The sequence below is a fragment of the Abrus precatorius genome, unplaced genomic scaffold (assembly GCF_003935025.1).
Source record: "Abrus precatorius isolate BTA unplaced genomic scaffold, Abrus_2018 Scaffold3, whole genome shotgun sequence".
Lineage (NCBI taxonomy): Eukaryota > Viridiplantae > Streptophyta > Magnoliopsida > Fabales > Fabaceae > Abrus > Abrus precatorius.
The window spans coordinates 17,694,243-17,705,687 of NW_020874373.1; the positions used below are offsets into that span (position 1 = coordinate 17,694,243).

The following is an 11,445-nucleotide window of genomic DNA, read 5'->3' on the forward strand; positions in this document are numbered from 1 at the left end:
TATCCCCTTTGAAGGAAAAAAAAATCTTTTAAAAGGAACTCGAGGCCTTTATCAGATCAAATACAATTGATTGAAGTTTCAAATTGATTTTCTATTAAAGCAACAAAGTTTTGTATATAGGTTTTAACTTCTGCCTTTGATTTGAGCAAGACTATCCAAGTGTATCTACTATAGTCATCAAGAATGGTTAAGAAATATTTGTAACCATGAATTGATTCCTTAGAATAACGTCCCCAAATATTCATATGAATGAGATCAAATATTTTAAAGCTTCGATTTGTACTAATAGGATAAGGTAATTTTCTTTGTTTTGCTAAATGACACACAACACATGTTTCATCAAAATGTTTGGAAATAAAAGGGTATTGATCATATAAAGTATCAAGACAATTTCTAAATAAATGTCCTAATCTAAAATGTCAAAGGTTGGAGTTGGTAACGTTTGTGATGCAATGAAGGTTGGAAGTTTGTTGTATTTTCTTGTTAATTATCAAGTGATATAATCCCTCCATTAGTCTAACCAAATCAATCATCTTCAACGTGTTGGCTTCCTAGATATCACAAGAATTTTCAAAAAAAAAGTTATGATATATTGAGAGGTGGAAATTAATTTTGAAATGGATAAAAGGTTGAAGGTAAAATAAAGCACATACAAAACATTGTGCAATATGAAATTAAGGGAAAAATGAATACTTCCAGCAATATAAGTTTTAACAAAGGAACCATTTGGTAAATTAATGGTCACAGGTTTAATGCTAGAATATGTGTGAAAATATTGCAAAGAAAAAATAATATGATCAGTGGCTCCAAAGTCAACTATCCAAGGTGCATTAAGAGATTTTATTGCATTAAGGAAGTGTGTGGTGCAAGTAGAAAAAATGAAAAAGGTACTAAATATTGAGTCAGAAAAAAAAAATTGGACAGATAAGGAGGGGTTGGCCCTAATGGGCCTGTCATCTGAAGTCACACCACCCATGGAACCAGGAGGCCGCTAAAGGAGGACCATCAATTGTTGAAACTGGGCTTGAGTGATGTTTGGGCCGGATGGATGTACAGGGGCTTCCTTGTGGGTTTCTCCTTCGTGCCCTAGGCTTCTAGTTCTCTCAACGGCGGTGTTGTTCACAACACCTCCAAAACCAGAGTGTTGGTTCGTGTTGTTGATGCGAGGTCGACCTAGGTACTTAGGGTGACCGGGAGGATATCCATATTTTGCAAAATAGACGTCCATAGTGTGTTCGAAGCGCCCGCAGTGGTCGCATTTAGGGGCTGAGATGCCATTCTTTTGATAGCAAGCTTCAGTAGTGTTTCCAGTGTATCTGCAGTGCTCACATTTCTTACCAGACTCAGTGGTTTTAGGTTCTCCTGACTGTGAAACATCACAGGCTTTGGCAGCAGTCACATTGATGAATGGATTTGAGTTAGTGGAAGTAGACGTTGTGTGTTGTCTCTCATATTGGATAATCATGGAGAAGATATGGTTGGCAGATGGTAGAGGGTCGAGAAGAAGGATCTGTGACCTTACCATAAAGAAGGTTCGCCCTTGAGAAATCAGATGATGAAGTCCTATTGATGAAATGTTTTTCCTAAGCATAAGGTCTTTGTTGAGCATAAGCATGGAGTCAGAGGACAAAAATTGTCCAATTATTCCCATGGAGTCTTCAAACTAGTGTAATAGTCAGTGACATTGTTTGAGCCTTGCTTCAAGGAGTAGATTTCCTCCTGGAGTTCAGCAACACGAAGCAAATATCCCTGAGAAAATCATTCATGGAGATCAGTCTATATGTCCATAGCATCTTCAAAGAAAATCACACTCTGAACAATAAAGGGTGAAACAGAGTTCAAAAGTCAGGACATGAGAAGTGTGTTGCACCTCTCCCAAATAGGATACAGAGAATCAAAGGGCAGTGGTTTGGTAATAGATCCTGTGAGAAAGCCCATTTTATTTTTTAATATAAGGGCCATTTGAACAGACCAGAACCATGATTGATAGTTGTATGCAGAAAAAGTACAAGTAACTATCACAGATGAAGGGCTTTCATTAGGGTGAATATAGAAAGTGCTAAATGGATTTTGTCTGGAGTTTGTAAACATAGGAGATGGAGTATCATTGTTCTTAGGTTCAGGAGACAAGGAGAAAAAGTATCATTGTTCTTAGGTACAGGAGACGCAGGGTCAGAGGCAGCCTATGGTACCATAAAAAGTATGTAGAGAAAGGAATAAAGTTGAGAACTTTCTCATATTTCTATGACAATGATTACAGTATATATATATATACAAAAAAGGACCTAAAAAAGACTTAGGTGGATAAAAAAGAATAAAAGCATATTCTTGTACTATGTACAACTCACACTATCAAAAAAGCATATAAAAACAAAAAAGGATTATATGTTGATGTGCTCTATATTATGTATTGTTTAGTTGGAATCATCGTGTGTTTCTTTTATTAATATTAGAGGGAAAAAACAAAAAGAAAGCATGTGTGTCTTATAAATTAGTTTCACTTATTATAATCCCTCATTTTTCCACTTGTAAACTCTAATTTAGAAACATTTATTAAATTAAAATAACTTAAAAACATAGGATTAAAAGGATTTTGAAAGGACAATACACTCCCTCTCATTTAACAACTCCTAATTAAATATAATTATCATATAAATTTTCTCATCTCCTCCAAAATCTAACTCCTGCACGAAACCTAAATTCAAAGCATTAAGTTTGGGTAAACAGAAATGGTTAAGGAATTGCCATCTGACTTTGCTACCTGCAAAACATCGAAACCACGCATTAAGACTGGCAGGGAATTTCGTTTGCAATTCATGACACCCAACATGATATAAAGGATCAACCAACTCGATGGAAAATGTCAAAAAGAGTTCGTGCTGGCACTGTCTATATCCCACAATTTTACGAAAACATGTTTGAGTGGTATTGGTTGAATGATAAATTTAAAATAAATAAAAGTTAAAAAAAGAAAAAAACACAAAATGCTTGACGGAAATCACGCGAGTTGTACATCGTGCAATTACGAATGAATTCGCACCATTTGTCATTCATTATCCATGCCAAAAATATTAAGATTCGTACTACGCTGAAAATCATACACTTAACACTAAACCTAATAATTGAGTCTCATTTCTTGCTTTTACCCGTTTTCTACCCAAAGTCACATAACTTCAACACTCGTAGTTTCATTTTTGAAACCATACTTAACGCCATTTAATCTTTCTAGCTACAGTCAAATTGGGAGAAAATGGACTACTAACAGAATTCGAATGGGAAAAGAATGATATAAAAATTCTAAAATAAATTATTGTGGTCATCCAAAAAAGAATACAATCAAATATGACTTCCAAATGCTACAAATTGAATGTGATTGTTCTCTCAACATTTTTCCTTGAATTACAGAAATTTTGAAGGGAGTTGTAATCAACTGTGCCAGAACCAGACAATCGGATGCCATATGAAGCAAGTCGGTTAATATCCCGTGGAATTGGGGATTGCCAAAGGCCGTCCCACCAAGCAGGAGGGAGAAGAGGTGTGAAAGCGCATTGATTGGCCTGGTGACGACAACTCAATGGTCCAGCATATCTGTTCCACACATGGCCCCAACCAATCTGATTCTTTAAGCCTTCAGTCAACAAATTACCCTGGAAACTGCTTAAAAATGAAAAACTTGAACCAGACGAGTTGTCTCCTGAAAAAAAAAAAACAATTTTCAGATGCTTCAGCAGTATCTTTGAAGGGACATTGTTTTATGATGAACAAGAACAAGTAATCAGAAGGATGAAGGTGGTGCAGGTACCCAGATTGTTTGCTGCAGCCAGTGCAGCAATTAATTGAGCATAGGTAGTTCCAACACGCCGATGAGCTCCAGAAACAACAGCAAATCTAGCACGAGAGGCAAGGAAAAAATCTACAAATGCAACCCATCTAGGTGCTGGACCCCAATCCTTCACTCTAAAATCTAACTTGGGCAAACCTTCAAAAATATTTCCTTTGAACTTTTCATAATCAAAATGAAGAACCTGGTAAAAGCACAGATGAGTAAGAATCAAAGGCACCTGAATTTTATTGCATTTATTCATGGTTGCCACAGTCACCATGCTCAGAAAGTAAGCAATAAAGACTAGACTACAAAGAAAATAAGTATTCAACAATCTGTTGATTACCTGCTCTAATTTCAGAACAGCAATTTCATAGTTACCAATAAACAACAATATTTAGTATTTAAGAGCAGTATATGTTGTACTCAAAAGATTCATACATTTGAATGCCAATTATTACCCAAGACGAACTAATAACTTACCTCTGCAAACTCGCTTATGTTGGCTGCAATACTTTTAACAAGAGAAGGCGTATCTGACACCACAACCACCTTTGGTCTTGATATTAGGTGCTGACTTTCTATAGCTTTTTTTATGCAACGTAACGCAGACTGTACAGCTCTAATGGACCTTAAGAAATGACAGAAATAGCATCAATCAGTTAAAGACCTCTTGTGAAAAGAATCCCATTCTCCCCCTCCTCCCAAAAAAAAAAAGTAAAAGTTAGAATGTTACACAGATATTTTGAGTCAAATATGCATGTATATACATGTGTTTTCCAAAGGATAAAAGATATCTATTTCAACAGCATATATACAGACAGGAATGGATACCGAAACTGATATTCTTTCCCTACTTAGCCATTTTATTGCGAGGCTGGGCTTTTCTTTTCATGCTTTTTGGTTCATATGTTATTTGTATGTACTGTTATCTTATGCCATCGAAGAGGCTAAATTATTTGACATTTTCAAAAGAAATGTGAGATGGCTGTTTGAAGGTCCAACTTAACACCCATGAGCCTACGCATAAAGTGATTAATATTTGATGTCCTTCTGACTTTTTCTTTTTAATTACCAGGTAGCTGAATGGGCACACACAAATCCATGGTGTCAAAAAGATAGAGATAATAGCAAGATCTAATGGAAACCAAGATTGCATTAAGTATGATATCTGACTTGGCAATATGTTGTTCGACTTGTTGGATGAGTTCTGTCTGGATTGGTTAACCTGTTTGAAGAGCAACTGAAAAACTACATTTAAGATTTTGATATCGCAAATCTTTTCAATTATCCATAAAATATTAAGATTTGCATGGTGCAGTGATTGGGGGTAGAAGGAGACAAGGAGGTGGCAACACTGAGATTTAAATCTGATAATTGTTTAAAAGATACCAAGGCCCAAAAGAACACACCAACAATCATATCAAACATTGTGCGGTATCCCATGCTCAAAGTATTGTTTCAGAACTGTTGTGGTAAGGAACCTACCATCATGTTGAAGTCTGGAAGAGAGATCCATATACATGTGTACATGAGAAATAAAGGGAAAAATAGGTCTAACAAGTGGTTAGGGGTCCATTGGGGTAGGCATCTGTGGAGACTGAAGATGTTTCAATAGGAAGTTAGGGACAAGGAGTTCCTTTTTCATTAATATATTGCATGATATGCATCTGTTTTACATATTCTTGTATGTTTTTATAAGGTTTTAAATTTTATAGTTTAAACTTTAAAACAATACCAAAGCAAGACAAAAAAGAAATTGTCTAGATGTAGAAATTCAATTGCCTATTGCATGCATACGAGATATATATAAAATACCATAGTGAAGGCCATAAACAAATTAAAAAGGGGGGATTTGATGTGACTAAAAAGAAAAAATGAGGTTGAGAGTTACACACACACACACATATATATAGAGAGAGAGATGTGTTTGATGAAATAAAAACAAACAAGGAATCTCCATTGCTGATTGGAAAAACTCATTCCATTAAAAATAAAGGCAAGAGTATTACCAAACAGAAAATAAAAAAGAAATAAAAAGACAAGGGAACAGAACCAATATGGTCACTATTCTCTTGCAGGTATAGGGGCCAGAAACAAGAATGAGTTTAGTTTAGAAGCAAGATTGTCACAATTCCTAATTATATTATGACTTGTGTCAGAATGGGTAAGGTTGAGAAGGAATATCAAAGGCTAGTTTAGTTACTCATATACTGAAGAGAAGATGACATACATGTAGTTATGCTGTGTTTGTTTCATTGTTCAATGCAATTATCAGATATTTTCTGATTTTCAGTTCTTATAATTAGAGTAAGAAACATGACCATGTGTTGGTAGGTGTTACCAACCTCATTCCTTAATCAAGCAAGATAGTTCCCATTCAATGATATTAGAGTATTAATATATTACCTATTCATAAGCATCCGCATATGCAGAGAGATGTCAGGATTCTCCTCACCACCAATAACCCAATTGACTGCTGCTTCAACATCCTTTGAAGGGAAAATGAGAACTCTCATGAGCTCTCCAAATACATTTGGCTGAGATCCCAGAACTTGTGGGTCACCAAATAAATCAAAAGCAGCAATCCTCATTTGAGAGTGTATATTCTTCAAGAAAAATTGAGCTGCCATGGCATCTGTAGTTCCTTGAAACCTAAAACATAACATTCACGGACATTATTTGATGCTTGCAAGACTGATAAGTAGGAAAACCATGTCATTTTACCATATGATAGGTTGCTTCCATTCCTTCCAATTGCTACAGAGAACATTTGTTTGAGCTGGCTTTTCAAAATCATCAGTCCTCATAACTAGTTGCCTACCATATTTGCTTTCACAACCATTTTGTCTCCACAGATGTTTTACTTCTTTCATGGTAAAGGTAAAGTTGGAATAAGAAATGTAATCCCCGAAAGGATATTTGCCTCTGAAATATAGAACCAAGGTGGTAATCAGATAGTGGAAAAATAAATATAGACACTACATTGCAAGATCAAAGCAGTTTCGCAAAAGTACACAAATATAGGTTGCAATTCAAATATTGCAAAATATTTTTTGAACAAGATGATAGGGTATATTTAGAAAGTTAATATATATTTATATAAGAAAAATAGGAAGTAGATGCTCTAAGGGTAATTTTGGTATCTTCTAAAAATTGAGAGTGAATAATTCAGATATTAGTTTTCAATAGAAATTTTCATGCAGAACTAATTCCTGAATTTCACACCCTATTTTTAAAGAGATACCACCAAAACCTAAAGAAACACTAATTAGAATTTCAGTCGTCCAAAAAGAGAAAACTTAGTGCAATAGTTAGTTCTTAAAAGTGAATAGGAAAGGCTTGGGAAAAAACCAATATGCCTGGTTTGGCCAATGATCAAGGACCGGTTTAACATTATACTCAGTGCTGCAGCAGTTAAGACCTTGTACATTTCGTTCCCAAAACCTGCCTCGGCAGTCTTTCCCAGAACAAATCCATGACTACAGAACTGTTCCGGCGGCAAATCCCTGATTCTGGAAGCACCTGAAACAAAAGTTTTCAATTTTATTTTCTGAGTCAAAAACTATTTCTGCAAAACACATGGTTCCCAGTCACCCTTATGTCATGAATTTCACCGAGAGGTGCACAATTATGACTTTGATTGAAGAATTTTTCAGAAAAAAACATTAAGTAAAATAGAATAGTGAAAAATTAGCTTAGATAATTACTAGTCATGATCCATGAACTAACAAGAAAGAAGCAATTGCCTTGAGAGAGAAATAGAAGTATAATAATTATGTGATCCGATAATGACATACTACAATCACAAACTACTCAGTATCAAAACTCTGGATAATTTGTCGTCAAACAAGAGACCATTTCTTAAACAAGTTATGTTAATTTGAAGGCATCCTTTAAGACCGCGCTTAGAAATTTGACACCTACAAGGAAAAAAAAAATACAGAAACTTGGACACAGCACGACCAACAAGCTCGTGTGTTATACATTAAAGTCCTTCATGCTTCAAAAAGAAACTCGAGAACAGTCACTGCGCGATTCTCATGCCAGCAAAGAACAGGTAACGCAGAAATAGTAAATCAAAAACAGAATTAGTAACTACCATTGAGAACAAAGTGAGTCTCGATCATTCTCTTAACTCTCAAGGTTTCCTTCCCGACAACACCTGTTTCGAAATCCTTCCCCATCTCTTCCACCGTCGCGCACGGTTTCTCTACAATGATACCCGCGTTCTCGCCGCCGCCATCCAAGCTCGAGCTGTTTGAATCTCCTAACTCGAAATCTCTCGCGAAATCGACCGTGATAGGAGGATCCAATGGCCTCAGCGCCAGCATCAACAGCCCCAAACCAGTCACCATCGCACACAAAACCAGAAACGGTTGCAATAGCACTCGCCTCCTTCTACCTCCGCCATATCTCATCTCTCTCCCTCTCTTTCTTTTTCTCACTTCAAATATTTCCCTTGGTTTTTAACTGTCAACTTCGGCTAAGCTCAGCTTCCTGTTAAGCCGGATCTGATTCTGAAGTGTTTTCTCTATCTCTCTTCTCCCACGCTTGGTTTAGCATCACGTGTAGCACTCATATTTCTCGGGTTTAGATCGGACCCGAAATCCGTCTTATTCTGAATATCCGAACCCGTTTGGCTGAGTGGCGCGCATTACGCACTGTCTCCGACAAACAGGGCAATAATGAAAGCGCAAAAGTTGTTCTCTCTCTTCGTCTTACTATCCATCGCTTTCAATCAATAAATCTTAGTTAGTGGGAAGCACACCCGAAACGACGTCGGAGAAAAAAAAGAAAAAAATAAACGTCAACGCTCAACCACTCAACCCTCTATATGGAGAGAAGAGAAGAGGACAGAAAAAAAAAATATTTTTAATAAAAAGAAAGACAACAAATCGATGTCTCTCCTCAGTCTTCGCATTTGTCATTTAGAAACGCTTCTCTTTTTTCTTTCTCCCTGCAGGGAAACATAACCGTCTTAACAACCATCATGGACAAGAACCTTGCCGAAAATTCCGGCAGTTTCGTTCACAGAGACGAACCAAAGAATGCCGGTGACACGCCGCATTCTCCGCCAAAAGCGGATCCCAAACCTGACGGCGACACCGCCAAAGCGGAACCCCCGGCTCCGACGGTGCATCATGGAGGAAACAGGGAGGAGAAAGAAGAGGCTGTGGAGTGTCCTCTCCCGAGCCTCGAGAAGGTTTCAGAAGACATTGACCAATTGCTCGTGACTTTGCAGTGGAACCACGACGATGATAAAGATAGCAACAAAGGAAATGCAGAGAGGAACATTGAGATCCCTGGTTTCGTGGAGAGGTACTTGGATCTGGTGGAGGAGAAGATAGTGAAATATGACACAGGAGAAGGCAAAGCCAAATGGGTAGAAGTTGTGGAGGAAGATTCGTGGTTGCTGGAAACCGTGCATCGGATTTCCAAGTTGATGAATTTGCTGACTCATCATAACGAACCGAAAGAAGGAAACAATGGTCAAAGAGACTCGCTGGTGAACCGTATTGGCTCCATTCAACAGCGTGCGATGTCGTATTTGGAGGAGGACTTCCGTCTGTTAATGGAAGAATCTAGAAACCCAACAGAATTAGATCCCGGCGGAAACAATCAGAATAACAACAACGACTCCAAAGGGAAACAAGTAGCATCAGAACAACAAGACGTGCAGGATCACGATCATCAACAACCAGAATCCGAAACCACTTTCCCGGGTTACCCGGAGGAGGCCATCGCCAGCCTGAGAAAAATCGCCGCCGAGATGTTATCCGGCGGCTACGAATCGGAGTGCTGCCAGGTCTACATTATATCCAGAAGGAACGCGTTCGAAGAGATCCTCCAGAAGCTAGGATTGGAGAGGATCAGCATCGATGAAATGGTCCAGAAGGTGCAATGGGAGACCCTGGCCAGAGACATGATCCCCGCCTGGATCAACACGTTCAAGCAATGCGCCGCCGTATACTTCCCCGGCGAGCGGAGGCTGGCGGAGACCGTGTTCGCTGATAACCCCTCGGTAGCCGCAGGGCTCTACAGCAGCCTCTCCCGCGGCGTTGTCATTCAGCTTCTCAACTTCGCTGAGGGCGGAGCTATGACAAAGCGCGCCGGAGAGAAGCTTTTCAAGCTCCTGGACATGTACGAGACCCTCAGGGACGTGATCCCGAAGCTCGACGGGCTATTCCCAGAAGAATCAGTGGAGGAGCTGAAGACGGAAATGAACCTGGCCAAGTTACGACTTGGGGAGGCCGCCATCTCCATCTTCTGCGACCTAGAGAACTCAATTAAATCCGAGACAGCTAAAACTGCGGTCCCAGGCGGAGCAGTGCACCCGCTCACACGCTACATTATGAACTACCTCAACATAGCAGGGGACTATAAAGAAACATTGGAGCAAGTTTTTAAGGAGTACTCAAAGATCGAGCGCGCCGACTCAACGAGCAATGCGCGGCACGAAAACGGCGGCGTTTGGGATAAGGGAGCATCTTCGCCGTTCACGGCACAGGTGATGAGGGTGATGGAGTTGCTGGACGCGAGCCTAGATGGAAAGGCTCGGTTATACAGGGACGTGTCGCTGAGCAATTTCTTCATGATGAACAACGGAAGGTACATTCTGCAGAAGATAAAGGGGTCGCACGAGATGAGCCAAGTGATGGGTGACACGTGGTGCAGGAAGAAGTCTTCTGAGTTAAGAACTTACCATAAGAACTATCAGAGGGAAACTTGGAACAGGGTGCTGGCGTGTCTGAACCAAGAAGGGTTGAACGTGAATGGGAAGGTGTATAAGCCTGCGCTGAAGGAGAGGTTCAAGAGCTTCAATGCAATGTTCGATGAGATTCACAGGACGCAGAGCACGTGGGTGGTGAAGGACGAACAGCTTCAATCGGAGCTTAGGGTTTCCGTTTCGTCAGTGGTGATTCCGGCTTACAGGTCCTTCATTGGTAGGTTCTCGCAGTATTTGGACCCCGGAAGACAGACAGAGAAGTATATAAAATACCAAGCAGAAGACATAGAGACTTATATTGATGAGTTGTTTGACGGGAAGCCTCACCAGTCCATTGCTAGAAGGAAAACATAATTAACTTCCAATTCCATCACCAGTACATATTATTTTATTTTGTATTAATGTTTTATATACATATATTTTAATTTTACGGGGAATCAAAAATAAAAATTGAATACACCAACACTAGACCGAGGAGGTGCACGATGTGATGATGGCGCAAAGGAAAGATGCAATGCAATGCCCGTAGCTAGCTAGGCCTGCATGCATGTTGCAATTAATTACATCGTTTTCATTATTGCGTTATTGTTAGGAGATACGAGTAAAGGTTGATCTTGTCAAAATTAATTTCTTACTTTTGTAATTTGTTTGTACACAGGATAAATCATATCAAGTTATTTGTTCAATTTAGATTCAGCAGCACTTTGAAACCTTCTTTGTTATTCGTGATTTTTTGTTATTTCAGTTTCTATATATGCTTCTTCTTCTTTTTGTCGATGTGTTTTTGTGCTTACGATTTACGGAATGATATTACGAAAGGATAAATATATATACATATATACTGTGTTAAAAAAATAATTATTTTTTCTCGAATCCGAATTTTGAAAGGAAA

The 11,445-nt window shown here is 38.7% G+C and overlaps 2 protein-coding genes across 2 annotated transcripts; one reads left to right on the forward strand and one right to left on the reverse strand.

Moving 5' to 3' along the window:
• Nucleotides 1–3,102: 3,102 nt before the first annotated feature.
• LOC113861878 lies at nt 3,103–8,365 on the reverse strand. The gene is made up of 7 exons (XM_027494965.1): nt 7,926–8,365; nt 7,186–7,348; nt 6,551–6,751; nt 6,233–6,478; nt 4,307–4,454; nt 3,803–4,025; nt 3,103–3,694 (listed from the first exon to the last, which is right to left on the reverse strand). The coding sequence occupies exons 1-7, from the start codon at nt 8,242–8,244 to the stop codon at nt 3,357–3,359; spliced, it is 1,638 nt and encodes a 545-aa protein (XP_027350766.1). The 5' UTR covers nt 8,245–8,365; the 3' UTR covers nt 3,103–3,356.
• Nucleotides 8,366–8,816: 451 nt separating this feature from the next.
• Nucleotides 8,817–10,907, forward strand: LOC113862270 (exocyst complex component EXO70B1-like). Its single transcript, XM_027495360.1, has one exon. It carries the CDS (start codon nt 8,817–8,819, stop codon nt 10,905–10,907), a length of 2,091 nt encoding a protein of 696 aa, XP_027351161.1.
• The last annotated feature ends 538 nt before the right edge of the window (nt 10,908–11,445 follow it).

What these genes read in the sequence shown, in the direction of transcription:
- LOC113861878 (XM_027494965.1), bottom strand. Translation starts at nt 8,244, where the DNA reads ATGAGATATGGCGGAGGTAGAAGGAGGCGAGTGCTATTGCAACCGTTT. An exon ending in GACTCACTTTGTTCTCAATG is followed by an intron (nt 7,349 to 7,925) that starts GTAGTTACTAAT and finishes CTTTTGTTTCAG; the next exon opens with GTGCTTCCAGAATCAGGGAT. An exon ending in TTGATCATTGGCCAAACCAG is followed by an intron (nt 6,752 to 7,185) that starts GCATATTGGTTT and finishes TCTATATTTCAG; the next exon opens with AGGCAAATATCCTTTCGGGG.
- LOC113862270 (XM_027495360.1), top strand. Translation starts at nt 8,817, where the DNA reads ATGGACAAGAACCTTGCCGAAAATTCCGGCAGTTTCGTTCACAGAGAC.